At 55.1% G+C, this 26,640-nt stretch overlaps 1 protein-coding gene across 2 annotated transcripts in view; it reads right to left on the bottom strand.

Moving 5' to 3' along the window:
- DSCAML1 (DS cell adhesion molecule like 1) overlaps positions 1 to 8,770 on the bottom strand; it is a 341,244-nt gene extending 332,474 nt beyond the window's left edge. Inside the window, exon 1 of one of the 2 annotated variants that reach the window (XM_046017937.1) lies at positions 8,616 to 8,770. In XM_046017937.1, the coding sequence (XP_045873893.1) occupies positions 8,616 to 8,661 (46 nt within the window). In that variant the 5' untranslated portion in view covers positions 8,662 to 8,770. The remainder of the gene's footprint in view (positions 1 to 8,615) is intronic. The other variant, XM_046017938.1, reaches the window with a different exon arrangement.
- Between the last annotated feature and the right edge of the window lie 17,870 nt (positions 8,771 to 26,640).

Here is a 26,640-nt window from a genome sequence, read left to right as displayed (position 1 = left end):
TTACCGCGCTGCATTTGCATACAAAGGTTTTCACACAAGATAGATTATTTGCCCTCATTCTGTTTGTATCCCACAGTTGGAAAAACTGGGTCCAGAGGGAATCCACCAACCGGACCTCAGCACAACCGCCCTCAACCGCCCTGTCCGTCCAACACGCGGGTCAGGGTCTGGTTCCTTCATCAGAAAACCTGCTTCCCGTGTGTCCATACCTTTGAGACATCCCGAGGCTAGACCCTGGGGAGGAGAAGGGCGAGTCTCCCCGGACCGTGTCAGAGCATTTACAGGCCCTCTGAGTTGGAACTTGCCCCAGGACAAGACTGAGCAGCCCAGACCAAGTCCCATGCTTCCCCCAAACCTAGCACACCTGCCCCACTGCTTACCATCACCATTTCTCTGTAACATTATCTTGTGCCAGGCACTGTGAGCAGCCCTTGCCTGGTACTACAGTCCACTTAACCCCTACGACCACCTCTAAGGTAGCTACTGCCATTTTACAGATAAGGAAACAGGAGGTTAGTTGGTGGAAGGAGCCCCGGGTGTTATAGGCAAATGGGGAATCATTTAACTCTACCTCTGAAACTTAAAGGAAGGAAGAAGGCAGGAAGGAGAGAAGAAAAGAAAACAGGATATTAGGTCGAGTAATCTCGGTGTGTTCACACACTAGCCATAGCTGCATTTCTCAGCGAGCACGTCACATTCTAGACTCAGACTGTCTCCAGGGTGTGCAACACCATGAGGGGGGTTTCTGGTGAAGGAGAGCAGTTTGGGGTATGACATTTCTTATGTACTTGGGACTGTCCCGGCCTTCCAACATCTCATCCCTGGGACACTCTCCCACAGTTGAATGCCAGCAGCCCCTACCCTAGTCCTGGAGATGACCAGAAAGTGTCCATCTGCAAATTTCCCTAGGGAAGCAGGCCTATCCCGATGAGCAGGACGGCTCCAAATGCCCAAGTCCTCCACCTCCCCAAAACCCAGAGGGTTTTTTTTATTTTGTTTTTGACAATTCTCAGCATAAACATAGTTCCTATAACTGGCAACCAGAAACCTGGAAGACCCAGTAAAGACCAGTCATCCTTCCACCTACAAGGCCCCTCACCACCGGCTCCAGGAGTTATGAGCCAACAGCTGACAGCCGAACAGACTCTTTAATCTCCCAGCCCCTGGTCGACAGGCCCTGGGAGGGGAAGGCCCCCCACAGCCAGAAGGTCTTTCTAGGGGGGCGGCTCAGACAGCACAGTTGTCCCTAGAGAGTCCTTGATTTAGACTGTTAACGCTTGAGGGATTTAAGAGATTATTTTGTCCAATCTCCTTCATTTACAGATGGGGAGCCCGAGGCCCAGAGGGGCACCGGAATTCACCCCAGGTACACAGCTCACCAGTCCTCACTCGGTCTCTACTGCTCTTTGAATTCTGGCCACCCCGCCTGTAGAGCCCAGCAATGCAGGAATGGAGGGGGGGGGGCGGCTCATGGAGAAAGGCCAAGACATTAATTGGGGAGCAGGAGAACAAGCAGGGGAGCTGGGTGCCCACAGGAGTGGCCTCCGGGGCAGACACCTGTCTGCAGATGGTCACAGCATTGTCAAGCGGAAGAGGGCTTCACCGGTATCCCTGTGGCCTAAAAGGCAGAACCAGGCCTGGGAGCAGAAGGCCCAAGACCCAGACTGCTAGGTGGATTTGGAGGATGAGCTCTGTGATAGTCAGAACCATGTGGCCAGAACAGGCTGCCTTCAGAGGAAGGTGTTTTCTGTGCCCGGAAGCACCGGAGCAGAGGAATGAGGGGACAGCTTGTGTCCTCAAAGATGCCTTCCAACCTGGAGGAATTCTGCCCCTGACAGTCATCGGATCTCTTGCTCACACCCCAAAAGCAGGTCCTGAGACCCCTAGACCCCATGGCTCAGGGAGGCCATCCCAGAAGCAAAGTGATCACAACCCTGACTCGGCCGTGTTCTCGGGGCCTCGATTCTGGTGCTGGCTGTCACCTCAGATGAGGTCCCACAGGTAGGACTCTATGCCTTCTGCTCTTCCCACAAGGGACTGGGGATTCCCAGCAGTGAGAATCACCTTTGCAGACTGTGTCCAGAGGACTATGCGATAACCCCCGCATCCTTGGACCTGGGGAGTGAGCAGAGGTAGGCGCTTCCCTCCCCCACCATTCCCGAGGGCCACAGGGGCAACTACAGGCCAAATCAACTCCAAGAGGACAATTGCCACCCTGGCTGGGCCTCGTCTGCTGTTGCCCACGTTGCTATACATGCGGGGCCCAGGAGCAGGGAGACAGCTACACACAGCTGGGAGACCTTGGTTGTTCCTGTCTGATGAAGTGACGGTAATTATACGTCACATTTCAGCAAAGGATTTATAAGGCTAGAAGGGTTTTACTGTGGGTTCTTACACGTGTGTTCATAGGTTGCCCTGTTTGGTTTACAAAGCATTATCACACACACACAATGACGGGCCCCTGATCCTTGTTGCACACACGTAAGAACAGGTGCCCCGTGGAACAGTCGGGGTGCCGTTATTTTCCCCCCTTTGAAGATGGTGAAATAGAGGTATAGGAACTCTCAGGTAACTTGCTGAAAGCAGGCTGAGCTCTGCCACGTAGGCCCACAACCTTCTTTCCAACACATACACATACACGCATAATGGAAATGCAACCAGCATTTGAATAACTCTGTTCTTAATGAAGATGGTGGTGACCTTGGAAACTGTCACTGTGAGCATCAGGGAGAGCAGGGGCATGGAGGAGGTGGGTCTGAACGGATGAGGGGAGTAGCAGCTGGATGGCAGGGGTGGTAGCCAAGGCTAATGCAGCACAGAACAAACATCTGTTAAATAAGCAGGGCACACAGGCTGTTGTGCCCCCAAGCCACTCCTGCACCCCCAAGCCACTCGTGGACCCACAGACCACAGGTTGCCATGGGCAGCACTTGACCTCTGGGTCCTGTGTTGCTTCCCTCTGGCTAACCGGGTCATAAAGGGAGAAGTGGTCCAGGGACCCCCAAGGTCATGGGCTACCAGGGGTGTTCTCTGTACACAAACCCACCTGCAAAAAAGCAAGGCTCATCCCAGCAGAGAGAGACACAGAAATCTTACCAGCTACAAGGGATGGGGCTCACCCTGCATAGCCCATTTATACAGGTGTCATGGCATTAAATCCAAGATAGTGCTTATTCTGGCCAACTATGGTAGAGATTTACAACCAAGCCTGGCCTTCCTTTGGCAGGCGCGCAAGTAGCCTTTGCCTCATCTTCATATCCAAGTCCAGAGCCAACCTCTGCCCTCCTCTCTTTTCCACTGGTGGCTTAGCTATAGCTGGGGAAAGGGAGTGTGTTGGGTTCCCCAGGGACCCAGCTGAGAATGGGTCCTGCAGGTTCCCTGGCGAGGTGACAGAAGGAAGCAGCGATGTCCCCTGTCCCGGCCACCCCACAGTCTTACTGCTATAGGTCTAAGTCGGTTGGTTTGGCCAAAACTGCAGCTGATTGATTCAACTCCTCAGGACAGGACTTGATGATCTATTCGGAGGTGAGGGCAGAGGGAGGAAGGTGGGAGCAGTGCAGGAAAAAAGAAGAGGTCGAGCATTTATTGAGCACCAACGACATGCTCGCTACCTTATGTGTGCTATCGCCCTTAACCCCAATTAATAGCTGGAGAAAGGCTCAGAGAGACCCGAAGTCACGTATCTAGTAAGTGCAGAGCTGGGATATGAATGAAGGGTTTGCTTTGACTCTGAATTTCCACCACATCAGCGAGTTGCCACATTTTTTCTCTTTACAACCCCTCGGATTGAAAGAACTAGGCATGGAGTGACTTGAAGCTCTGCCTGCTGACCTGCCCCTCTCTACCTCCAGCCCTCCCCCCAGGCTCTACCCGATGCCAGGGCCCTCCTGGATCATTAGATATGCAGGAAAAAAAAGAAAAAAGAAAAAAACCTCTGGGAGGCCTTGGAGCCGCACCTGCCAGGGCAGGATTTGCTCCTGCCCCGGAAATGCAGACAAAACCATTCTGGAAACCACATTCCCACTGCAGGCGTCCCAGCTGGCTCCCTGGGAAGGAGGAGCACTCCAGCTGCCCTGAATGTCTGCTCCCCAAGCAGTACTCCACAACTTCCCTCCGCGACCGCCGTGCCCGCCTTCCCACTGAAGCGGCCTTAGCAATGTTAGAGTAAGCAGCCCAGGGGCCCTGCCCTCATCTCTCAGAGACCACAAACGCCCTCCAGAGCTGGAAGTCCCATCACACCTCTTCCCATCAGTTGCTGCTTCTCCCACTACTGACCACAGCCCCAAGCCCCCAGCTTCCTCCATTCTGAGGGCACAGGCCCCAGAAATCTAGGGTTGGCCCTAGATTACCATTGCCCGAGTGCCCCCGCTCTTCAACCCTCTTCTTCCTGCAGCACAAGAGGGACAACCCACACCGCAGGCTTGTCTGCCTTAGGGTGTCTTGGCCCATCACCACTCATCTTACCCCAAGCAGCAAGCTCCAGGCTGCCTTAGCAGGTGAGCTCAGCCCTGAGCCCCCCCCCCCCATAGGCCTCAAACTCAGAGGCAGGAGAGAAGCACTACCCAAAACACCCGCCCTTTTTCCTGCTCCTGCCCCACCCCCATGCCACGCCAGGAAAAAGTGCCTGAGGAGCGGCTACTAGCACAGAGAGGGCCAGGCTCTTGGCCTGGCTAGGTCAGCATGCAAATCTGTATGCAAATCACATGCAAATCTAGGGCCTGCCCTTGGGTTCCTGGCACTCTGCCATCTCTGCTGCCTGTGGCTCACCCCATTCAGGCACCTGGGTCCCGGCCAGATCTACCGGGGCAAGGGCTGAGAAAGCACTTTGGGAGCTGGGGGGGGGGGGGCGGTTCTTCCTCTTGACTGCTTCGAATGTCTCCAAGAAACACCCCTTCCAAGATTATGTGGGAGGTAAGAATCTCTCAGCCTGGTATCCCCACCCCTGAAAAAAAGCTCTCTGAACATCCACCCTCCCCTTCAATTCATCCACAAATAAAATCCACCTTCCCCAGGCTGAGTAGGGGACCGAGCAATGGACAGAGATGGAGTTCCTGAAGACACGGAGACGGCAAGCAGGACTTGAGGTCTGCACCCCTCTGTCAAAGGCCAACGGTCCAAGAGGTGCTCTGGGGGCAGACTCCCACCCTGTGTCTGGGGGCTCCCAGGCTGTTTGGGGGGCTTGTTTAGCAAAACACTGCAGGGCCAAACAGCCCTTTGCTTGCCCACCTCCTCCCCATTCCTCAATCTAAGAAAAACAAGCCTCTCCAGCCAGTCTCCCGGGATCTGCTCAACTTAACCGCTGCCTTTGGGTCAACTGCTTACTTGCTTTTTGTTTCTAATTGAGCTCCCCATTCTGCTGCCGAGATATATTAAAGGCAGCTGACTTGGATGCCCAGAAACACGAAGCATCTGAGAGGTTTGTCGGGCATGATGGCAATTCCATTCTCCTGCATGTTTTTCCAGCAACCGGGGCCTCTCTGCCCACCCGCCCCCTCCCCGGGCTCACGGGGCCTTCACCTGCTTCCCCGAAGTTGTGTCTGCCATTTCAAGATTTTCAAAACACCTTCCCCCAGCGTCTCCCCACATCCCCCCCCACTTCTAATTAGACACCGAACAGAGTGTTAGAGATTTTCTTAATGGCTTGACGAAGCCTTTTAATTCGGTCTTCTCAAGAGAGAAGAACCATGAGTCCCCGTCCGAGAGGCTGGGGTGGGAAATGGGGAAAAAAAAAAAAAAAAAATCAATGCAACCCATTATTTTGGCTTTTAGAAAACGGGAATTTTAGTGCCGGGGAAGCTTGTTCTTTCACACAGTAAAAATGCAAATGCAGGCAACACAGATGCCGGCCCGCTGGATGGAACAACGGAGAGAGCCTCACTGGGGTTCATCTGGCTGCCCGAACCCGGATTTGTTTTGACAATAATAAGGCAGCTATTGGAGACTCGATAACCGATTATTAAAACACCTTCCCGGTTCAGTTCTGGGGAATCGGTCTGAGCTCAGGCTTCATCAAAAGAAAGGTATTTCGAGAGGAATGGAAATAACAGAAGCTTAAAACACATTCAATAACCGCTTAATTCCATCCAGAGGACGCTCTATCCCATCTTGTTTTCTTCTCTCTCTCTCTGCCTCCTCCCGCTCCTCACAGATGGACGTACAAATTATTGCAAGAGGATATTGTTTTCTGTAACAGGCTCGAACACTCACATTTACATTTTCCTTGGTGCCGTGGGGGGTGACTGGCAAGGAGAGAGAAAATACACCAAACCCCATCGTCCCCGCGCTCCCCGCATCCCATCTCCGCCAGCCGCCTCTATACCGGCCCCCACCGCCGCGCCACCCCAAGCAGAACAGGCCCCGGGGACCAGCCTGGCACCTAAGACCCAATTAAGGCACGAAGGAAAAGAAAGGCCTGTCTGGCGAGTCGCCCTGGCGCCCAACACAGATGCTGGAGCCTCCGAATGGCAGGGCCGCAAAGCGCAAAGGCCACCGAGGGGCCAGCTCTCACCTGACACCTCCAGCCTCCCCTCAGGCCCAGGGCCAGTGGCAACTTCCTTCCCAAGTTGGGAAGGGTTTTGCTCCTCAGCCTGTCCTGTGGCCTTCTGGGCCTTTCTCCACCCGTCCCCCCAACCCCCATCTGCTTCCTCCCTATCAAATAGCTTGGGCTTCATTTATTAATGCCAGGCTTCTGGGGGGAGGGGGGGCTGCGTTCTTCAGGTACTTGCTAAGGGACAGCCACTCCTGGGGAAGGGCTCCTCTGACCCAAGTGGGGGACTGTGGGGAGTGCAGGGCTGAGGACAAAGCTAGGCAAGAGTGTGCAGGAGCTCCGTCCTGTGCTTTCTCGCCTGACAAAATGGAAAGGGGGTGGGGGGGGGGGCGGAGAGAGAACTAGCTAGAGAGAAAGCTGCCGCTCCTCTTATGTATTTTTAATATTAATGTAATTAAAGCTGCTAGCCGAGCCAGCCTGCGGGGGCGGAGGGAGGCAGGAAGAGCCTGGGGAGAAGGAGACTGGGGTTTGGTGGGGGGTTGTTTTGAACGGGAGACAGGCTTCTTGCTCCTCTGAAGTGGGAGGAGAGGGTGCTGAGCAGGGGACAAGGGGTTAACCAACCTAGACCAGCCTTGGCCTGTCACCCAGTGGGCCCCATCCGGCCTGAGAAACTCAACTACTTTGTCCACGATTCAGAGGCCACCTCTCGCCCCGCACCCCAATCTCTAGGCAAACCCCAGCAGTATCTTGGCCTTCAGTCTGGCCTTAACCAGGCGGTATTTACAAATAAAATAAGGGTGACCCTCCCCCCCCACCCCGCCCCCAAGCTGGGAGATACTGCAGTCAGCTCTGGCAGGTTGCAGACTCCAGACCCCTGGGGGCCTCTGCAAGGAAAAAACGAGACCCCTCCCGGACCGCCAACCCTCCGCTGGATTGCCCTTCCCCCATCGCCTAGGGGTCAAGAGCTGGGGCTCGGTCCGAGCCACTGGCGGGGCCAGCGGGGGGAAGAAGCCGCCCCCGGGGCGCGAAGGAGAAAAGTTAGAGGGCTGAACAGGTAAAAAGCTGAGCTGGTACGAGAGCGTGTGTGCTCCGCTGCGCAAGGGCGCGGAGTTCGGCCGCCTCATCTCCCGCCATCTGCGCGCCCCAGGGCACGTCCTTTGCGATAGCCTAGAAGCCCAAACGCCAGCGACAGCCTGGTCCCGACTCAGTGCCCAGGTGACTCTGGTCGGAAATGTCAGTCCCCTTCCAACCCCCAGTCCCGGCTACCTCGAGGATCAGGTGCGCGGTGCCCCAGCAGCAGGTCTGGACATGCCGGACACCTGGACCCACCCCTAGCAACGCCTTCTCTCCGGGGAAAGCGACACGCCTCCCCCCACAAACTGAAGACTGTCCCCATGTCCGGCTAACCGGGAGCGGAAGCGGAGAGTCTCGCACCTTGGGGCGCGCTGCCCGAGGTGGCCCCGGGGCGGCACAGCCAAGCCGGGGCTAGTGCCTGGGGCAGGGGGGTGAGACGGGGCTGGGGGCAAGGCGACCTCTGGGTCTGGAGAACAAACTTGCCATTCGAGGGACCCCAGCTCTAGGAAGCCCCTGCTCTCCCCGCCCTGCATCCAGCCAAGGCGCGGGTGAGCGCCATGCGGTGCGGCGCAGGGGGTCCGAGGCGGCGGAGGAGCGCAGGGCGGCGGAGGAGGAGTAAGCCTCGGAGTCCGAGGCCCGAATATACGAAGACTCCAGGGAGAACAGTCACGGCCTGAGGACCCCGCCACTCGGAGGGCACCCCGGGGTCCCAGCGCCACCAAGCCGCAGGAAGCGGGCAAGGGGCTGGGGGAGGGGTCCGGGGCAGAGCTGCGGCCCGACCGGGGGCGGGGAGACTAGGGGTCCTCCACCACCACCCCTGCGGGCGCGCCCCAAAACGGCAGGCGCGGGTGACCGGCCGAGCGGTCCAGGGCACACTCTCACCTGACCTCTCTGCGAGTGCCCGCCCCGCCCCCGCTGCGCCCCACCCGGCGCCAGGACCGACCGAGGTCTGTCCCCCGGGCACCTGGAGCCCGCTGGGCACCCCGCCTCGCCGCCCCCCGCGCGCACCCCGGCTCCGCCGCCCCCGCCGCCCTGCCGCCCGCGCGGGTCTCACCTTTGTGTAAAGAGTCCAGGAGCAGGAGGAAAGTTACCAGCCACATGCCATAAAGAGGCCCTATTCTCCGGGGAGGTGGTCCTGTGGCCGGCCGTGCGGCAGCGCCTCTCCCCCGTTCAGCGCGCTCCCAGCCGCCCGCACTCCGCGCCCCGCTCTTTCTGCTCCTCAGCCCAGCGCTCGGCGGCGGCGGCTCCTCCCTCCTCGGCTCCCTGGCTCCTGTCATCCGCGGGGCTGGGCTAGGCGGCCGCTCTCCCCGCCCCCCCGCGGCACCCCGGGTGCCGAGCGCCAGCGCGAGCCGGGAGCCCAGCCGGCCCCCAGCCCCACGAGCCCAGGGACAGGGCCGGGGGTCGGGACCATCCGGCCATGGCCTGGGTTCGCCATCCAAAAAGCGAGGGGTCCCTGCCACTCGCCGGCTCTGAGCCTGTGGTCGCACACAGACATGTGTCATACGTGTGCCAAGAGCCCGCCAGGCTCGGGCCAAGGAGGCCCTGTGTCTCTGGGCCGGCTCGGTCACCTGGGGCCAATGCTTCCTGCCTCTTTGTGACTCAGTTTCTGACTCCCAGTGAAATCCAGACAGAGAGTCTTTGGGGACCCCCGGAGCTACTCCCCACCCCCAAAACTCAAAGCTGCGTGCCCTGCCAACACCCCGCCCCCAGTTCTACAAGCCTGCCTTCTGGGGAGCCTCATAAGAGTCAGCCACCCCCAGGCCCCGGGGCCCAATTGTCTTCAGCCCTTGGCACCTGGTGCTGATTTAAAGGATTGTTTACAACAGTTTAATGACTGCTCTGCCTTGGGGGTCTTCCTCCTTTATCTTCACCAAACCAGCCCCCCACTTTCTCACCAAGCAGAAATTGGTTTATTCCTTATACCAATCTGCATAAAGTTGGCATGGAATTGAACAGGACTCCAGGGAGGGCATCTCAGTTACAAAATGAGGGCTGAGGACCTGGTGTGGGCCAGGCACCCGGTTTGGCCCTGGGGAACAAAGGCACAGGGGTCAGTTCTGCTGTGACAAGGTTGCTATGGTTAGAAAGCTCCCCTTCTGTGGGTAATTCCAGAATAACGGCCCTCCCAGGATCCAGAGAAGGAGTCCACAGGAGCCTGGAGAACAGTCAGGACGGGACCTTTTCTTGTGAAGACTAATGGAGGCAACCTCAACCGCTCGGGTCATTTGGCTTGGCACACTTCGACCCATTTCCCTGGGGTGTGCAGGGAGAAGGGGGACCTGGGGGCGCGGGGGAGGTAGGAGGATGCTGTTGGCTTCACTTGATAGAGGAAAAAAATTTACTGCCTCCAAATGTCTTACCTGAGTTCAGACCAAAGAAGTAGGACTCCTCACTCCCAGTTTTGGCAAAATACCGGCAGACATCTTAGCTAAAATTTTCATTAAAGTATGCATTTGCTTTGTTTAGTGTTAAAATATACATAACAAATTGACCATTGTAATCATTTTTGAGTATATGGTTCAGTGGCCTCGGGTACCTTCCCCATGTTGTACCACTCTCTGCTTCCAGAATTCTTTCATCATGCAGACAGAAACTTTGTATCCACTAAGCTACAAGTTCCCATTCTCCCCTCCCCCAACCGGTGGTAATCACCAATTTTCTGTCTCTGAATTTGCCTATATGGGTATCTCACATAAGTGGAATCATATAATATTCATCCTTTTGTGTCTGGCTTATTTCACTTACCATGACGTCTTCAAAGTTCATCCGTGTTGTAGCCTGTGCATTTCCTTCCTTTTCCTGGCTGAATAATATTCCACTGCGTGCGTAGACACCCCTCCCCCCTTCTGATTATCCATTTATTTGTCAACGGACATTAGGATTGTTTCCACCTTTTGGCTATGGTGGATAATGCTGCAGTGAACATGGGTGTGTGAATACCTCTTCGAGACCCTGCTTTCAGCCCTTCTGGGTTTATACCTGATGTGGAATGGCTGAATCATATGGTCGTTGTTTCTTTTAACTTTTGGAGGAACTGCCCTGTACATTCACTTTTTCCATAGCATGCTTTAAGAATTTAAAGGACTCTCACCTGCATTCAGTCTTCGTAAACTTCACACCCTGCTTTGAAGCTTTAGCAGCCCCTTTGAAACAGGTGAGAAAAATCGAAGCTTAGCTTGTTCAAGGTCACCCAGTTTGTATCCCAAGCAGGCCTCGAACCCACATCTCCTGACTCGGGAGCAGACTCCTCCCTGGTGCTCAGCTTCATGACGCTACGTCACCCCTCTGAAGTGGATGCTTTTTCACTAGAGATTTCACCCTGTAAACAAAGGCAGAGAACACAGACTGGGGGGGCTGGGGGAGGGCTAGACTGCAACAGGTGTTTGAGATGACCCAGCCCCACAACCGAAGCCAGGCAGTGACAGACCAGATGAAATGGGCTGCCATCTGCTGGAAGGGGACAGGTCCCAAGTGGGCCCAGGGCTGCCCAGAGCGACTTACACCCCTCATGCTGGAAGGAGAGAAGGGGATCCTCCTTTCTCCATTTACCTGAAGGACGTCCTATAACCTGGATGTCCCTTAGATGCTGGTTACACCTGCCAGGCTTTAACTGTGTGTAGAGGGCCAAGTGTTACCTGCAGGAGGAGGTCATTCACTGTGTCCGCTCTAGTCTGGGCTGTCCCCTAAAAAGGAGGTGTGGCTGTGGGAACAGGGTGGGCAGGTGGGGAGCACAGATTCCATGTTGCTCTCTAGCACCAGGAAGCTTTATAATGTCATGGTCGTCGTCAGAGGTGTGGCTTTGGAGTCAGAGCTGAGTTCCCAGCCCGTGCCCAGCCACGTTTCCCTCACCTGGAAAGTGGGGACTGCCCCAGCATCTACCTCGGGGAGCTGTTGCGAGGACGGAGTAAGACAAACCCGTCGGCCCCCACGTCGTAAGCCCCTATCACTATTGTTCCTGGCTCCGCTCAGGGGTGGGGGAGAGAATCGCTTGACAGGGGAGATGTTGGGATGACAGCCTGTATCCCACACTGTGACATGGCCAGAGGTCATAGGAACATGGAAGGAAAGTGCATTCGAGGCTGGAAGGGTGTGGGGAGACCGCCAGCAAGGGGAGGACCAGTCTCTAGCTTTTGTCCCTTTTTAGCATTGAGGAAGATATCTTTGGGAATGACAGCCTGGCTCAAATGTGTTCAGAAGTCCCATCTTCACTGGAGGTGTACCCAGGAACTAGCGTGGCAGAGTCAGCAAGAATCCTAGCAAGGGGAGTCCAAGAAAAAAGCAAACCCTGGGGACAGAGAGTGAGCAGCTCATCTCTCACCCACACTCACCTTGAACCCTGGGGTTCTCCTCCCATAGCTGATATGTTGGAAGAGCTATTTTTTTTTTTTATTCTGATTAAAGGGACGACTCCTTCACCATCCCCAATTAAATGGAAGCCCTCACACCCACACACAAATGTATGTACACCGAAGTGAGAACAAACACAGTTGTCCAGGCAAACATTCATGTGTACAGGTAAACGTAAACACTTAACGGCAGGCACACCTGTGCTCAAATGCAATTTGAACATAATCCAAGAATTCTGCCCCGGCATCTATGCCTATGCCTTTAATTTTATTTTTTACAAAAGCCTGAAATGCGTGGGATTCATTTCCAGTAAGGACACCCCACCCATTTAAAAACGGTGATTAATTTCAATATTTGTTACATCAGGATACTGGGTGATCACGTGGGTGTGTGTGTGTGTGTGTGTGTGTGTGTGTGTGTGTTACTGGAGCTAGCTGGAGAAGCGCCCCATATTGGGCTCCCTGCTCAGCGGGAAGCCTGCTTCTTCCTCCCCCCTCCCCCCCCCCCAGCTTGTAGTCCCTCTCTCCATGTCTCTCTGTCAAATAAATAAAATAAAATCTTAAAAAAAAAGGCATATCATTATTTTAGCAAAACCTTCATATGTGCTCTGAAGTTCTTTAACAACTTCATTGTAAATAGGGGTTTTTTTAATAAAAGAAATCAATACCGAACCAGGTCAGTGTTAAAAACTTCACTTTGGGGGTTATATAGCTAATTCAGGATTGAACTTCTTAGTATTAATTCACTGAATGGAAGAGAAAAAACAAATAAGGATTCTCACCCCCCACACACTTTTTGTAATTGTTTTAATGTTATAGGAAGAGTCCTGGACTATGAATCAGAAATCTTGGGTTCTAATCTCCTCTCCACCCCCTTAGCCAGCTTGTGGGATTAGTTTACCCTTTCAGGCCTCCATTTTCTCCCAAATGAGCTGAGCTAGAATGATGACCAAGGTCCCTCCCTAATACCAGAGATGAGGTGAGCTCAGATATGCCCGTCCCCCTGTCCTACCCTGTGTAGGGAGGTACGTGCCTGTCCACACACATGTGCATACCCAGATACTCAGAAGCAAACACCAAAAAAGTACCCAAAATAAAGTTTTTCCTTCAAATGCATGCATGTTTTTCTAAAATATTTCCATCTTCTTGAGATTCTTAGATGAATCACTGCAATTCACAAGTAATGAAACCTATATAAGAAGGTAGTATATGTCCACAAATTACCCAGGCTTTCGGGCTCAAAGCCCAGGGCCTTCTCCCCCACAGATGGGTCTCTGGGGTCCCATTGCCCTTGTACAGGTCACTGTCTCTGGTGGGTTGATGGCAGGGGGAGGCTGCAGAAACCCCCAGCAAGGCTGGAGTCCCCCCAAAAAACCACAGCCTCCCTCCTGCTGTTCTCTCTCTGCTCACAACCCCCAGACTGGTTAAGAAGCCAACCCAGAGGGGCTCCCTGAAGTCCAGATTCTGAGGAGCTGAAGTTCATGGTCACACTTCTCTCTGGGGGTCAGGGTGGGGTGGGAGGAAACCAAACTAAGAGAAAATGAAGGAAGAAAATTCTGTGAGTGGGAGCTAACTTTGCTGACTCCCCAAGTTTACCTTACTTTCTTCTGGCCCACGAGACACTCACAAATGTGTTCATCAAACTGTATTTGAGCAACTTTCTGACCTGGAAAGCGAGCTGGGCCCTCACTCCTCCCCTCTCGAGGTTACAATGCCCCTTCTCCACCTGCATGAGCCTTCTTTTTTTTTTTTTTTTTAAGATTTTATTTATTTGGCAAAGAGAGAGAAAGCAAGAGAGGGAACACAAGCAGAGGGAGTGGGAGAGGGAGAAGCAGGCTTCCTGCTTTCCTGCTGAGCAGGGCGCCAGATGTGGGGCTCGAACCCAGGACCCTGGGATCAGGACCTGAGCCGAAGGCAGACACTTAACCAACTGAGCCACCCAGGCAACCCCCGCCCCCTTTTTTTCTTTTTTTAAGATTTTTCTATTTGACAGAAAGAGAGACTGTGTGAGCCCTCTTCTGCAGCAGGGCCTGGCGAGGCCTCGCAGCTCTCCTGGCCCAGCCCAGCCTGCCCTGCCCCTGGCTCAGCTTGCCCCTGTCGCCAGCACGTCCTGCAGCTCTCCTCTATTCGTCCCAGGCTGTGGCTATTCCTGCGCGCGCCTGACTCGTCTTCCCTTCTAGACACAGGCTCCTGACTCTGGATTTGCCCCTGCAGAGCCCAGCCTGGTGCCTGCTCACTAGGGACACTCAGTAAAGGCCGACTGAAGGCCCAGATGAGCTCGTCCTTTCAGAGTTACAGATACCGGAGGACGACCGTCATGGGTCATGCCTTCCGGAAGTAGGTCAACTGGAATCAAAGCCTTCAGCTTCGCAGTTCTTGTCTTGGAGTTTCCAGCCTGGAAGGGGAGCATGTGGCAGGGCAGCTGGGCCTACAGGACCACTGACAATGACGCCGGTCTCCGCAGACACCTGCCCGGCCACCGTCGCCATCGAGCTGGGCTTCTGGGATCCAAAAGCTTCCGTTTCTCTCATTTCGGATCCTCACCAAAAAGTAGACAGATTGGCCCAGAACGGTCTTGCTCAATCTACAGAAAGGTCTGTGATGTCCTAGAGGCAGATCTACGGTGAGGCTAACACGACCCAGCTCTGGGGTCCCACGGGGATCCAGTCACGTGATCAGGCAGTGTTGGTAATCTGGTAGAACACTACAGTTTCAGTGTAATCCGTCATGATCGCTCCTTTTTCCCACTCGGACTTTTGTGGGTCTCATGTGCGTTTGGGGGCTCTGACTCAGGATCTCCCCAAGTGAGTGAGCCATGGATCCATCAGACTTGGGATTGGTGAGGTACACTTCTGGGGTCCCCAGGCACCACCATGGAGCCATCCTGGGGTGGAAAATGGCTTGTCCGGGTACTCCCACTGCCCCTGGGGCCACTTGGCTCTTGTCACCCCCCAGGGAGCAGAGCCCAAGCTGGGTCACAAAATGACCACAGCTAAGATCCCTGCCCTAGAGGCATGTGTGTGCGTCCTAAAGGAGCAAAAAGGGCAAAATGATTGGCACCCAGAAGCTAGTCTGTGTAAAATTATGATAAGTAACATTAAAAAAAAAAGTACTATAGAGGTGTGTCGGGCAGTTAACACAAACAGTATTTGCCCCGGTTTTGTGATGTTTGTGGTATTGGTGAGTTGTTTCAAGACTGGTAATCCGTTGCAATTTTTTTTTATTGTTCTCAAGAAATAATTGCATTTGTGCCTAATTTTGGGGTCCGTAATCTTGTCCTATTTTCCTTCAAGAAGTCCCACCAAGTGGTCTGAGCTTCGGATCCCCTGAGACATGAACCCAGCCCAGGAGCTCCCGCGGACCACACAGAGGCAACGGAGCTGAGCCTGGAACCAGGCTTTCTGGACTCTGGCCTAGAGCTTGTCCCACCAGGATCCTTTGCCCCAGAGACATAGGACGATAATTTGTGTTTCCCCAGTACCGTGCCCACAGAAGGTACTCAAAAACACATGGCTCCCCGAGGAGACGGTCCTGCACGGGGAAGGGGAAGTCAAGGCTTGGTCTGGGGCAATGACTTCGACTTGATGAAAGTCCTCTTCCTGGGAAATCTGGCCATTTCACGACAGCCCCGACCCGTCAGTCCACAAAGCAGAGGATCCCAGGGATGGAAGACAGGGATGGAAGGTTTGCTGCCCCAATCCCCTCTATGCCCTCCCTGTGGACACTATCCTTCCTGTCCCCCCGATGGGGGGCGTCAGCTAACCCTCACAGCCCAAGAGCCGTGGGAGACACAGTGAGCCCCTCCAGACAATCTGAACAGGGAATCCCACGTGTTGGGAGGTCAGAGTCACAGAATGGGGTGATGTAGCTGTGGGTGCGAAGGTGAACAAGGACATTGTGTGGGGACAGCAGGTTACCTCAGCCCAACAGCCCGAGACACAGCAAAGGGTCAGGAGCCCCTCAGAGCTCACCTCTCCCAGGCCCATCTCATACCCACGGGCTCTCCTTACACCACCAGACACGTGCGAATGCAGACCCTGCTTGAATGCTTCCAGGGACAAGGGGCTCCCTCCCCCCACACAAGCCCATGCTCATTTCACCACCCGAGACCACATATACGCTCTTTTCGTTATCAAACCCAATCTGCACTCGCCTTCTGGGGTTCACAGGGTGCAGCCAATCTCTGCCTGATGATAGCTTTCCCAACACTTGAGAACAGCCACCCCAGGCTCCCCCCAAGCGTTCCTCTCGCCAGGCTAAATACTCCAGTCTGTCAACCTCCTCTTCTCTGATATAATTTCCAGACCCTTCACTCTCATGGTTTCCCTTTTTACACACACTCAACTTCGACCGCAGCTCTCTTAAAATCAGAGTGGACCCAACATTTCAGATGAAGTGTGAGCGGCCCCAGGACAGGCGCGATCACCCCCCCGGGAGGTCTCTGAATGACTCTTACGGTCGCCCAAGGCTTCACCCACCTCTCTGGCTGCCGCGCTGAAAGCTGGGCCTCTCTGCCGTGGGCCACAGCGGCGTCGCCCTCCCCAGGCCGGCCACCCTGATGTGCACAATCTAGGAAGGGGAGCGTGATTAGACACACTTGTTGAGTGTTGGGGGCTTGAAATACCTCACGGCTGAGATGGTGTCACTTACACACCCACTGGGTAAGGCTATCCCCGCCCCTGCAGCCTCACGCCTCCCCAGAGAGCGGGGTGGGCTTCAGCTGAGAGCACAGGAACATCGAGCCAAAGGTCCCATCTTCAGGCCATATGTTGAGAGCTTGGTATCTTTATTAAACTTGACTCTATTATTTCTCGGGGGTATGGGGGAAAGGGAGAAAGAATCTCAAGCAGACTCCCCTTTGAGCACAGGACCCCACGCAGGGCTTGATCCCATGACCCCAAGATCGTGACCTGAGCCCAAATCAAGAGTTGACACTTAACTGACTGAGCCACCCGGGCGCCCCTTAATTTGACTTTGTTTTAAAATTAAAAAAAAAATTTTTTTTTGACTTTATTTTAAACCAGCCGAAAAGTCAAACAGATCTAACGCTGCATTCCCCAAGTGTGTCATGAGAGGGAAACAGGTCATATGCGAAAACTAAATTATGGTCAAATAGATGCGGAAAACCCTGGAACAGCCCAAGGTAAAAAGGTGCCCGGAGCCTTGGAAACACTAACGGGCATGGAAAACCTCCAAGTGACGGATACAGGATGAGGTATTTGGGGATCGGTTTCCCACATCTCCTGGTCTAAAAATTCTGTCCTTTCACTGGCCACCGCCCACAGCGTGTCCGTCTATTTATTCTTCCGGCAACTTTGTGCCCAGTCCCCATGCAGCAGCTCCCGACGTTCCCAGAAATCCCAGCATGGAACCGCTGCCCTGGGGGCACCCAGGCTCCGGGAGGGGCGCGATCTGCAGAGAGCACAGAGGGAGGTCCTCGTGCCGGTCGAAGGGTCGGAGTGGGAAGGGGCCTGGAGAGCATCCAGCACCAGCATTTTGTGTCTCAAAGGAGGAAATGGTGGCCAGGAGGATGAAGGACGTTCCTGGCCGCGTGGCCAGAGGGCGCGGGTGGGGCTTAGCTCCTGGGCTCCTGACTGCCAGGCCTGCACTCTGCCTACCCTGCTGTTCATGGCCCCCATCATGCGGATTGGGCTGGAGGACTTCTAACTCTCTTCTAGGGCTGAGATTTGATGAGTCTGTAAAAAGAGCTCCTTAAGGTCAGAGAAAAGGGTGGCCAGAAAAAACCCAGGCAGGACGTGGGTGGGCTTGCAGCCGGCACGATGGAAATTTGGGAAGACCCTGGACAGGCCCAGCTGGAGGGAGAGGGGCCTCCCTGTGGGGTTTCCACCCATGTGAGACACCCAGCACAAGGGGGACGGGGCGGTGTCTTCCCAGACTCACCGCTTAGAACCTTGGAGCTGAGCTGAATCGGTCAGCTGCTGGTCCGAGCCAGCCGAGGTAACCCTTCCTTTTGGTAAACTAGAACCAGAGCCATGAACTCCTGATAGTAATGGTTATTTTAAATGAAGACTTGCTGTGGGTCCAGCACTATGCTAAATACTGTACACGCATCATCTCAGTTCACCCTCAGAACAATTCCATAAGACTGATATAATTTTTATCATCCCCATTTTACAGATAATGAAACTGAGCCAGAGAGAAATTAAGTGACTTGTCCAACGCACCCAGCTGGTGAACATCAGATGCCCAAGCCTTGATCTGGACAGTCTGATTTCAGAGGCCTCATCCTGTTTCATTGTCATTGAAGGGGGTTGGTAGTGTTTCTGCTGCCACATTTTCAAAAAGGTCTTAACATAGAAAATTTCATATCCAAAGCAGAGAGAATAGTATAATGAATTGCCACATAGCTTCTCGCTGCTACAATTGTGGACTCGTGGCCAATCTTGTTTCATTTTTATTCCCATGCTTCCCCCCACCACACTCGCCCGCCACTTCCCATCACCAAGGATTTTTTTGAAGCAAATTGCATGCATTATATAATTTCATCTGTGGATCCGTTAGCATGCATCTCTAAAAAAATAAGGCCGAATCCTCATTCTCAATCACTCCACCGTGTGTGTTCGGACTGAGAAGTAGCTCAGGCCAGGTAGCCCTCAGCCCCTCTACACACACACACACACACACACACACACACATACACACGATTTCAGGCTAGCCACTGCCTAAAACAGCTGCCCTCTGGGCACAGAAGCAACCAGCTCACTGGGCAGCCAGTCCCAAAGTCCTCACCCCACAGCTTGGCCAAACGGCCTCTCTGGCCCTCCTCAGGGTGTCTCACGACAGCCGAAGCTCCTGCCAGCAGTCTGGCTCCTTTGGAGATGGAAAGCAGCTGGCTGTGTCAGTCTCCGGCCTAGTGGGGTTGTTGCCACAAGAACAAGTCTTTCTCAGCCAGCTTGGACCTGGCCCCCACTCCTGGCCATTCCCTTAAATCCAGTCCCTATGTCAAGATGATTCGAGGGGCTCTCCTCTGCCCAGGAGGAAATGATTCTCCACCCTGCCCGGTCTAAGAGGAGATGTAGCTGAAGTGCCTGGATTCAGTCCGCAGTCAGAGATTCACAGTGCCTCTCATGATCATGCCTCGCTTTCCTCCTCTGTAAAATGGGACCAAAACACTTACCTGGCAGAGTGGCTGTAAATGTCCAAAGAGATGGGGAAGGGGTGCCTGGCTGGCTCCGTCAGAAGAGTGGGCGGCTGTTGATCTCAGGGTCATGGGTTCGAGTCCTATATGGGTGTAGAGATTACATAAATAAATAAATAAAACTTTTTAAAAAATTTTAAAAGGGATGGGCAAGTTTCATCTGTGGGTTTGTTTGGCTAGGGAAGGATGCAGTACCTGCTATGGCCAGCAGGTGTCACCCAAAGACCAGCACCTAAAACATCGCGGGGCGATACTGGTGGGGGCCTACTCCATGGAGAGGATTATCTTTCCAGTATTAGAGCTGATTGGACTTGGGGGAAGTGGGAAAAAGTTTAGAATGTGGGATTTCTCCTTAGAAAAGCCAGTCTGGGGGCGCCTGGGTGGCTCAGTGGGTTTAGTCTCTGCCTTCGGCTGGGGTCATGATCTCAGGGTCCTGGGATGGAGCCCCACATAGGGCTCTCTGCTCAGCAGGGAGCCTGCTTCCTCCTCTCTCTCTGCCTGCCTCTCTGCCTACTGATCTCTCTCCCTCTGTCAAATAAGTAAATAAAATCTTTAAAAAAAAAAAAAAAGGGGGCGCCTGGGTGGCTCAGTGGGTTAAGCCGCTGCCTTCGGCTCAGGTCATGATCTCAGAGTCCTGGGATCGAGTCCCATATCGGGATCTCTGCTCAGCAGGGAGCCTGCTTCCCTCTCTCTCTCCCTCTGCCTACTTGTGATCTCTCTCTCGCTGTCAAATAAATAAATAAAATCTTTAAAAAAAAAAAAAAAAAAGCCAGTCTGGTTGTACCCAGAGTTCAAACGTGTAACTGTGCCACCTTTAAAGCAGCTCACAGGAAGTCCCCACAGCGAGACAGGCATTTAGAACCCCATTTTACAGATGAGGAAACTGAGGCTTCAAAGAGCAAGTAACTTGCTAAAGGTGATATAGCCACTGAGTGATGGATGCTGCCCTCTGAGCCTGTCTCCCTTCTGTGGGGCTGAGGCCCCACTGCTCAGCAAGGGGTAGATGGATGGCTCCCAAGGTCACCACACCACTGTGCACACGTGCGTGCACATGCACACACAGGCGGCACAGGGGAGACAGAGAAATCCCAGGCTACACAACCAGGGATGGATATTCTGCATGTCGCAGGGAACGTGTGGGTCAGCAGCCTGGTATGGGACTAACCACTGGCACCTGGGAAACACAGACCAGAAGAATCTTTAATGGGTTTAGGTTCTGTGGTTTCAAAAACAACTTCCACTTAAGCTTGTCGAAATGCCTAACACCGTGCCTGGCTTATCACCTGATGTTCACATACTTCACTCTTTTGCTGAATGAATGACTGAAAAGGTAGGCCCGTCCCCCGCCTTTCCCCCCCGGGAAAGCCCTAGTTGACCTTTGCTTGATCCCTCAAACCCATGCTCTGGGTTCATAGGTCCTTATGGCCTCTTTATACACATGATCTCGTTCACTCTTTAATGCGCTGAGTACTGTAATGCCCACTTTACGGAAGAGGAAGGGGAGGTTCAGACACACGAAGGGGCTCCCGGTGCTGCCCAGCTAGGCAGTGGCAGAGGCGAGCTTTGAACCGTCACTGCTTCCCCGTCTCCAGCCCCTCTTGGCTGCACTCCTCCCGCTCCATAACATTTTCACTGCACGGTTTGAGAGGAGGGAAAATTTCAGATCTAGGAGCGAGTGAGTCTTCCTGAACTGTCGGGAATTACCTCACATCTGGGGAGGGGGGACATCGGCAGCTGGTCCAGAGACCCCAGGGTCAGGAGAAATCCTGCCTCAGCGGCTGAAGGGGCTCCGTGCGGAGCTCCAGGGAGGGGAGGCGGGTCCCAGTCTTGGCTCTCCATTCCCACGAGAGGGCACTCGGGGAAGGACAGGAACCTGCCTCCCCCTCCTCGGTCTGGCCTCTGGGATGTGGGTCTGCTCTCTGGAGGGGCATCCGGCTGCCTTCCCTCCCCCACCCCCCCTCAAGGCAGTCTCCTGCCCCTTGTGGACCCCTCACCGGCAATCCTCTGCCCAGGGAATCTGGTTATCTGCCTCCCCCTAGTGCCACAGGAGGGGATGCGACTCGGCGGGACTCGGGGACCCGGTTCAGGCTTCCCACCCTGGTGCCTCCCAGGTGGAGCTAGAATCTGGGCTCACCCTCTGCCTCACCTGTTTCCACGTTGGCCTCTAAGAGTCACTGGAAGGGAAGGGGTGAAGGAATGACGTCCTCCCACCCAGGTCCTGGCTCTCCCCTAAGGGTCCGGGGTCTAGACAGGGGCCTGCAGGCAGGCAGGGAGAAGCCAGCCCGTTACCCGGGTCTCCTGGATGCCAGATGCCGGGGCCACACTCTTGTGCCCTCTGTTGGGTCCCTCCCAGCCTCTTGGCCTGCTGGGCGCCTCCCCGGTTCCAACACCACCAGCAACACACGCCCATACACACCTTCTCCCTCACATGCACACACCCTCACACACACAACACACACACAGAAGGGAAACCTATAATCAAGACACAAACCCTCCGCTGGTCTCAAAGGAGCTGGGGAGCCCACAGCAAGCTGGCGGTGGCCCCGGGGGTGGGAGCTTCTGGAGAATGGGTCACACCACGTCTACGTGGTGCTCAGGAGTGTCTGGGGCTGGGACCTCTGAGGGCACCAGCCTCCCCTTGGGGCCTGGCGTGTCTGAGGGTGGGACTCGGGGGCCCCTGCCTCTTGGTCCTCCCGAAGTGTCCTGAGAAGACCCCACTGAAACACAAACATGAAAGAAGTAAAGGACAGGGGCTGAGGTGCCTGGAGGGGTCCGGGAAGAGGCCGCAGCTTCAAATGCTAGAGCCTTGGGACACTCAGCAAATGGCCTCAGCTTGTTACAGCCTGGTCAGGAGCAATGAACCACCAAGGGTTAGAAATTGTCTCTCCACTGGGGAAACTGAGGCTCAGGAGGGACTAGCCCACGGTCCTGAGTAGGACACCGTTACAGAAGCCAGGGCTCAAAGCCAGGCTGGCTGATTCTATGATCTTTACCACAATGCCAAGGAAGAAAATGCTGACCATCCCCGGGACAGGTCCCCAGGATGGCATCCTGAGTGAGCATATGTCCCCCACCTGTCCAGATGGGGACACCCAGCAGCCCTCCTTGCCCCTTGGGAGGTGGAGAGGGGCAGCTGTGGGCCATCCCTCATTCATTCAACAAAGGCTTACTGAGCACCTACTACGTGCCAGGCACAGGCTGGGCTCTGGGGGTTGGTCAGGGACCCCTCAGACAGGGGCAGTAGGGCAGGCAGACACGAAGGGATGGTCAGGATCCAGGGAGATGGGGGAGGCGTCCCCAGCAGGTCTCCAAGTGTGCTGGGGAGGGCCAGGCAGGAAGGGTCCCTCAGTAGCTGCCCTGGGCAGGTGTGTAAGGGCTGAGGCCACTCCCTGACGATGTTATTAGCTGTGTCGGGAGCATATGGTCCGTGGACATGAGACCTGAAATATTATTTACTTCAGGGCAGAGGACACTCACTACCTCCCATGCAGGCTGGGTTCGGCACGACTCTTCCTGATTGATAGGCCTTTCAGGAAACAAAGACCACAAGAGAATTCAACATGCTCCTGGCTTGGGGCCAAGCCAGCCTCCTGTGCTCTGTCGAGTGTGTCTTTTTGTCTGCCTTCACCGCTCGCAGGTGCCTCTGCCTGTGTTGGTGGTGAGTGTGTGTACACTCACACATGCGCACACACACCCTGCTTTCTCCAAGCCCGGCTCTCCCGGGGGCAGGAAGGAATAAGGGATCTGCTACGACTTCCCCACGGAACTTTTCCCTCAGCCCCTTGACTTGGAAGCCAATGTCTGGAATTTTTTGCCAAGTTCAGAGACAGACTAGGCCCTTCTCAAGGTCACACAGCAGGCCAAGGGCAAGGCTGCCTGTGAGACCAGTTCTCCCCCTTTTCCTGCTCCAGCTACACGGGACCGCAGGGGGCGTCCTGGCCCACAAACTGCCGGCCCAGCTCGGAACCTCCACCCTTTCTCCCCGTCCTCTGCCACACTTACCTGGGGAATTCCTTCTAGGGTCACCAAAGAAGCCCTTTGGGGAAGTGACAGAATTTCTTGGAAAGGGAACCAAAGTTTAGAGCTCTGGGGGCAAACAGCAACCAGGAGAGCCTGGGGGCTTCTGGGGGTTGGGGGAGCAGGACTGCGGGAGGTCACACAGGGTGGCAACAGGCAGGCCAAACAGCTGGAAACATAAGGTGCCAAATCAGAGCTGCACCCCACCCCCACGCCAGGCAGCTCCTTCCAGGCACGAAGCGCATCCACACCTGCGGGGACAGCCCCTCACTCGGGTCTCCCCCGCCACTCCCCTAGCCCCTCCAGTGTCGGGGCCAAAGCCCTGGGCACCCAGGTTCCAATTCTAAGTAGGCTGGCTTCCCAAGTACTGGGTCGCTCAACGTGAAGGGTCTCCTGGCTGGGAGCAGGGCGCGGAGACAGAGCCGGGGCTTTCTTCCATGGCTGGGCCACGCCGGGCTCAGTGCTGCCCTCCCGCGGCCGTGGATGGAGACTGCCGTGCTCCTGGTTCCCAGGCCCTATGGGATCCATCTTCCCAGCAGGGGACTCAGGGCCACCCCAGGACAGGGCCTGGTGGATGGGGCATTTGCCTCTGATCTCCGCTGGCCAGGCTTGTGTCAGGCGGAGGATGAAGAATGGGCCCGCCGCTGCCGCCCCAGAGGCCTCTGCTGAATTGCAGTTCAGAGCTCAGCTGCCTGGGGCTGCAGATCAACAGGGAGGCCATTAATCTCTCCAGCAGCAGCCCTGCCCTGAGCAAGGAGGAGCAGAGGGAGTGCTGGGGGAAGACTCAGCTCTGCTCTCTGCTCCAGGACCTCTTCAGCAGGGTCGCCTACCTCCATCCCATCCCCACTCCCTCTGATAGAGGCAGGACCAGAGTAGATGTTCAAGGTGGGTTCTTTGTGGCACCCCTTCCTTGCTCAGCCTGGCAGAGTCTGGGATTGCTGGGGATGAGGGGAGTCTCCCAAAGTCCCAGAGTTTTGAAAAATCAGAGGCGCATGGCAGGGGCATCCTCACTCTGGAAAGGAGATCAACACCTGTAGGTTCCAGGGACCAGCCAGTCCAAGCCTCCAGGCCCTCTGACGGGGAAACCAAGGTCAGGGAGGAGAGCTTCCCCCCACAGGCCACCTAGCCGGAGTGTCCAAGAGGGGGTCTCCTGCCCCCCCACCCCACACATACGTGAGCTCCCCATGTCCAAGTGGACAGAGGGGGCGCTCGAGCCTGGGACAGGACGATACTAACTGATGGGGTCACCAGTAATACTGCCCCATCCTGACATCGTGCCCAGCTCTTCCTGTGCTTGGAGGTTGGTGGGGAAAGGCCAGGGTAGGGCAGGCTCAGGAGAAGACCCCAGGGCCCTCATATCCAAGGCCAGTGTGTACCTTTTATGTCCTGAAATCACCCTCATGAGGGAGCTGGGGAGAGGCCATCGCCGGGACAGGGTGCCGCTGTCTGCCCCCTCCCCAGACTGTGAAGCAGGCCAAGTTTTCTGGGGCCTTGAGTCTCCACTTCCTATCTGTTCCCCCACCTCCCATTCTCCTCAACCGCCCCTAGCTGGGCTCACCTAGTGGGCCAATCGCCTGCAGCTTTGCCTCCAGGACCGATTCTCCTGGGGGTGGCGTTCAACTCGACCAGCAGCTCATCCATTAAGGCAGAAGCCCTGGGCCCAGTCTCCGCAGGGCACAGCCGCCCAGATAACGAGCCAACCTCTCCCACCTGCTGCCCCACAGACATCACTGCTCAGCGCCTCTGCCTCTCTCAGGTCCTGCTCATGACGTTGATTAGCTCCAGCTATGGGGTGAGAAGCTTCGTGGTTACCCCAAGCGCTGGGAACGATGTTCAGACCACATGATCACTGCCTTCCAGGAGCGAGGGCTCGAGAGCCCCAGCCCAGAATCACCCCAGAACAGGATAAGTGATACACCTGAGGGATGTGTAAACAGATTGAGAAGAGTTCGAAGCTTCCCCCCACCCCAACCCCACCAAAACCCAGGGTGTGGGGCAGACCTTTCAGAGGGCCCTAATGTGGGCAAAGGGCCCCAGGCCCTGGAAAGACGAGTTGAAAACGCCGAATCGGAAGGAGCTTTCAGACTAAGACGCATGCTCCCTCTGGTGGTGATAATGGAAATTGCATCCCCTCAGACAAGGGTTTGTTGCGTTGGGTGATGCAAAGCCGTTCATCCAGTCATTCCCAGGCTCGGTTGTTCTTTGTGACCCAATTTGTGTCTGAGTTGTGAAAAATCCCAGAGTGAAGTGAAAGCTCAGTAGTTCCCAGTGCATGTGACCTTTGTGGAGAGGGAAGGGAAAGTTTTCAGGAAGGCCCTGAACCACAAGTAGGTCACAGACCTCAGAATGGCACTTGGCTCTGTGGTTCTCAGCCCTGGCTACTCTCCGGGGCCACCTGGGCGCTTGTTAAGCCTCAGCTTCCGTGGGCTCCACCTCAAGAGTCATAGTCAGTAGGTCCAGAGGGAATGCTGGGTGTCTGGTGGTTCAAGCAGCACCCTGGGTTCTCTGGGGTCTATAATCTGGGACCCAAACGAGCCTCACCTCTGACAAGGGGGAGGGGTGTACAGCAGGGGTGGAGAGCAGAGTGGTTCCCCTGGGACCATCTTCCCTGTGGAGCAGCTAGAATGCCCCTCTTAGCTGGCCCCCTCCGAGGTCTGTGTCTAGAACATTCTAGGAGTAGGACTCCTCTCCACTGCTCTGGACCACAGACCTGCAACACCCCTGCTCCTGTCTGTCTTGCTGTTCCATCCAAGAAGCTTCAGGAGCAAACCCCCAGGAAAGTGCCCCTGGCTGGACACACCCCATTCCGTTTCATCTCTCCCACCATCATGGACAGATCAAGTACACGCTCCAGCTTGTGTATGGAAATACTGAATTCTATTTAGGGGTGTGGCTTGTCACATTTTGTTTGTCTTTGGGGAGCCCACGTTTGGAGCAGGGGGTTGTAAAGACCTTGGCTTCGAGGTGTAAGTAACCAGGCCCTCTATCTTTTCCCTCTGCTTTCTAAGCCCACAGGGGGTCAGTGGGGAATCTGTCTGCCACCCCCCGGTGCCAGTGAGAAGAGTGCTGGAATGGGAGCCGGAGACCTGGTTTCTAGCTCTGGCCCTGATACGGGCTGGCTGTGTCACCTGGACAAGTCCTTGCCTTTCCCAGGGTCTCAGTTTCCCTTTCTGAGAAGTGAAGCTTATCGATTTTGCTCCCTAAGGACCTTCTGTGTTCAAGCCTTCTGTGATTCTGTGAGGGTTGGCAACGTTCAGGATCTGGGGGCAGTGGATTTAGACAAAGAACTGAATTTGCACGTGGAATGGGGGCCTATCTGCCGCTGGCCCCCAAACAGACCCTATTCGTTTTAAATCTAAAAATCTTTAAAAATTTTTTTATTCTAACTATCTTCCACGCCCAGCGTGAGGCTTGAACTCATGACCCCCCTGTTCATGGTAACTTCCACTAACTTGAGGCTGCCAGGGTTCTCGGCCAAGCTCTCACCTCCCCTCCCTGGCAGGCTTATGGACCCAGATGAGGAAAATGGACACTAGGTGGTGCCATGATCCAGCCAC

The sequence above is a fragment of the Meles meles genome, chromosome 8 (assembly GCF_922984935.1).
Source record: "Meles meles chromosome 8, mMelMel3.1 paternal haplotype, whole genome shotgun sequence".
Taxonomy (NCBI): domain Eukaryota; kingdom Metazoa; phylum Chordata; class Mammalia; order Carnivora; family Mustelidae; genus Meles; species Meles meles.
Note: the sequence above shows the minus strand (reverse complement) of the source record. Positions and strands in the feature narration are given on the sequence as shown.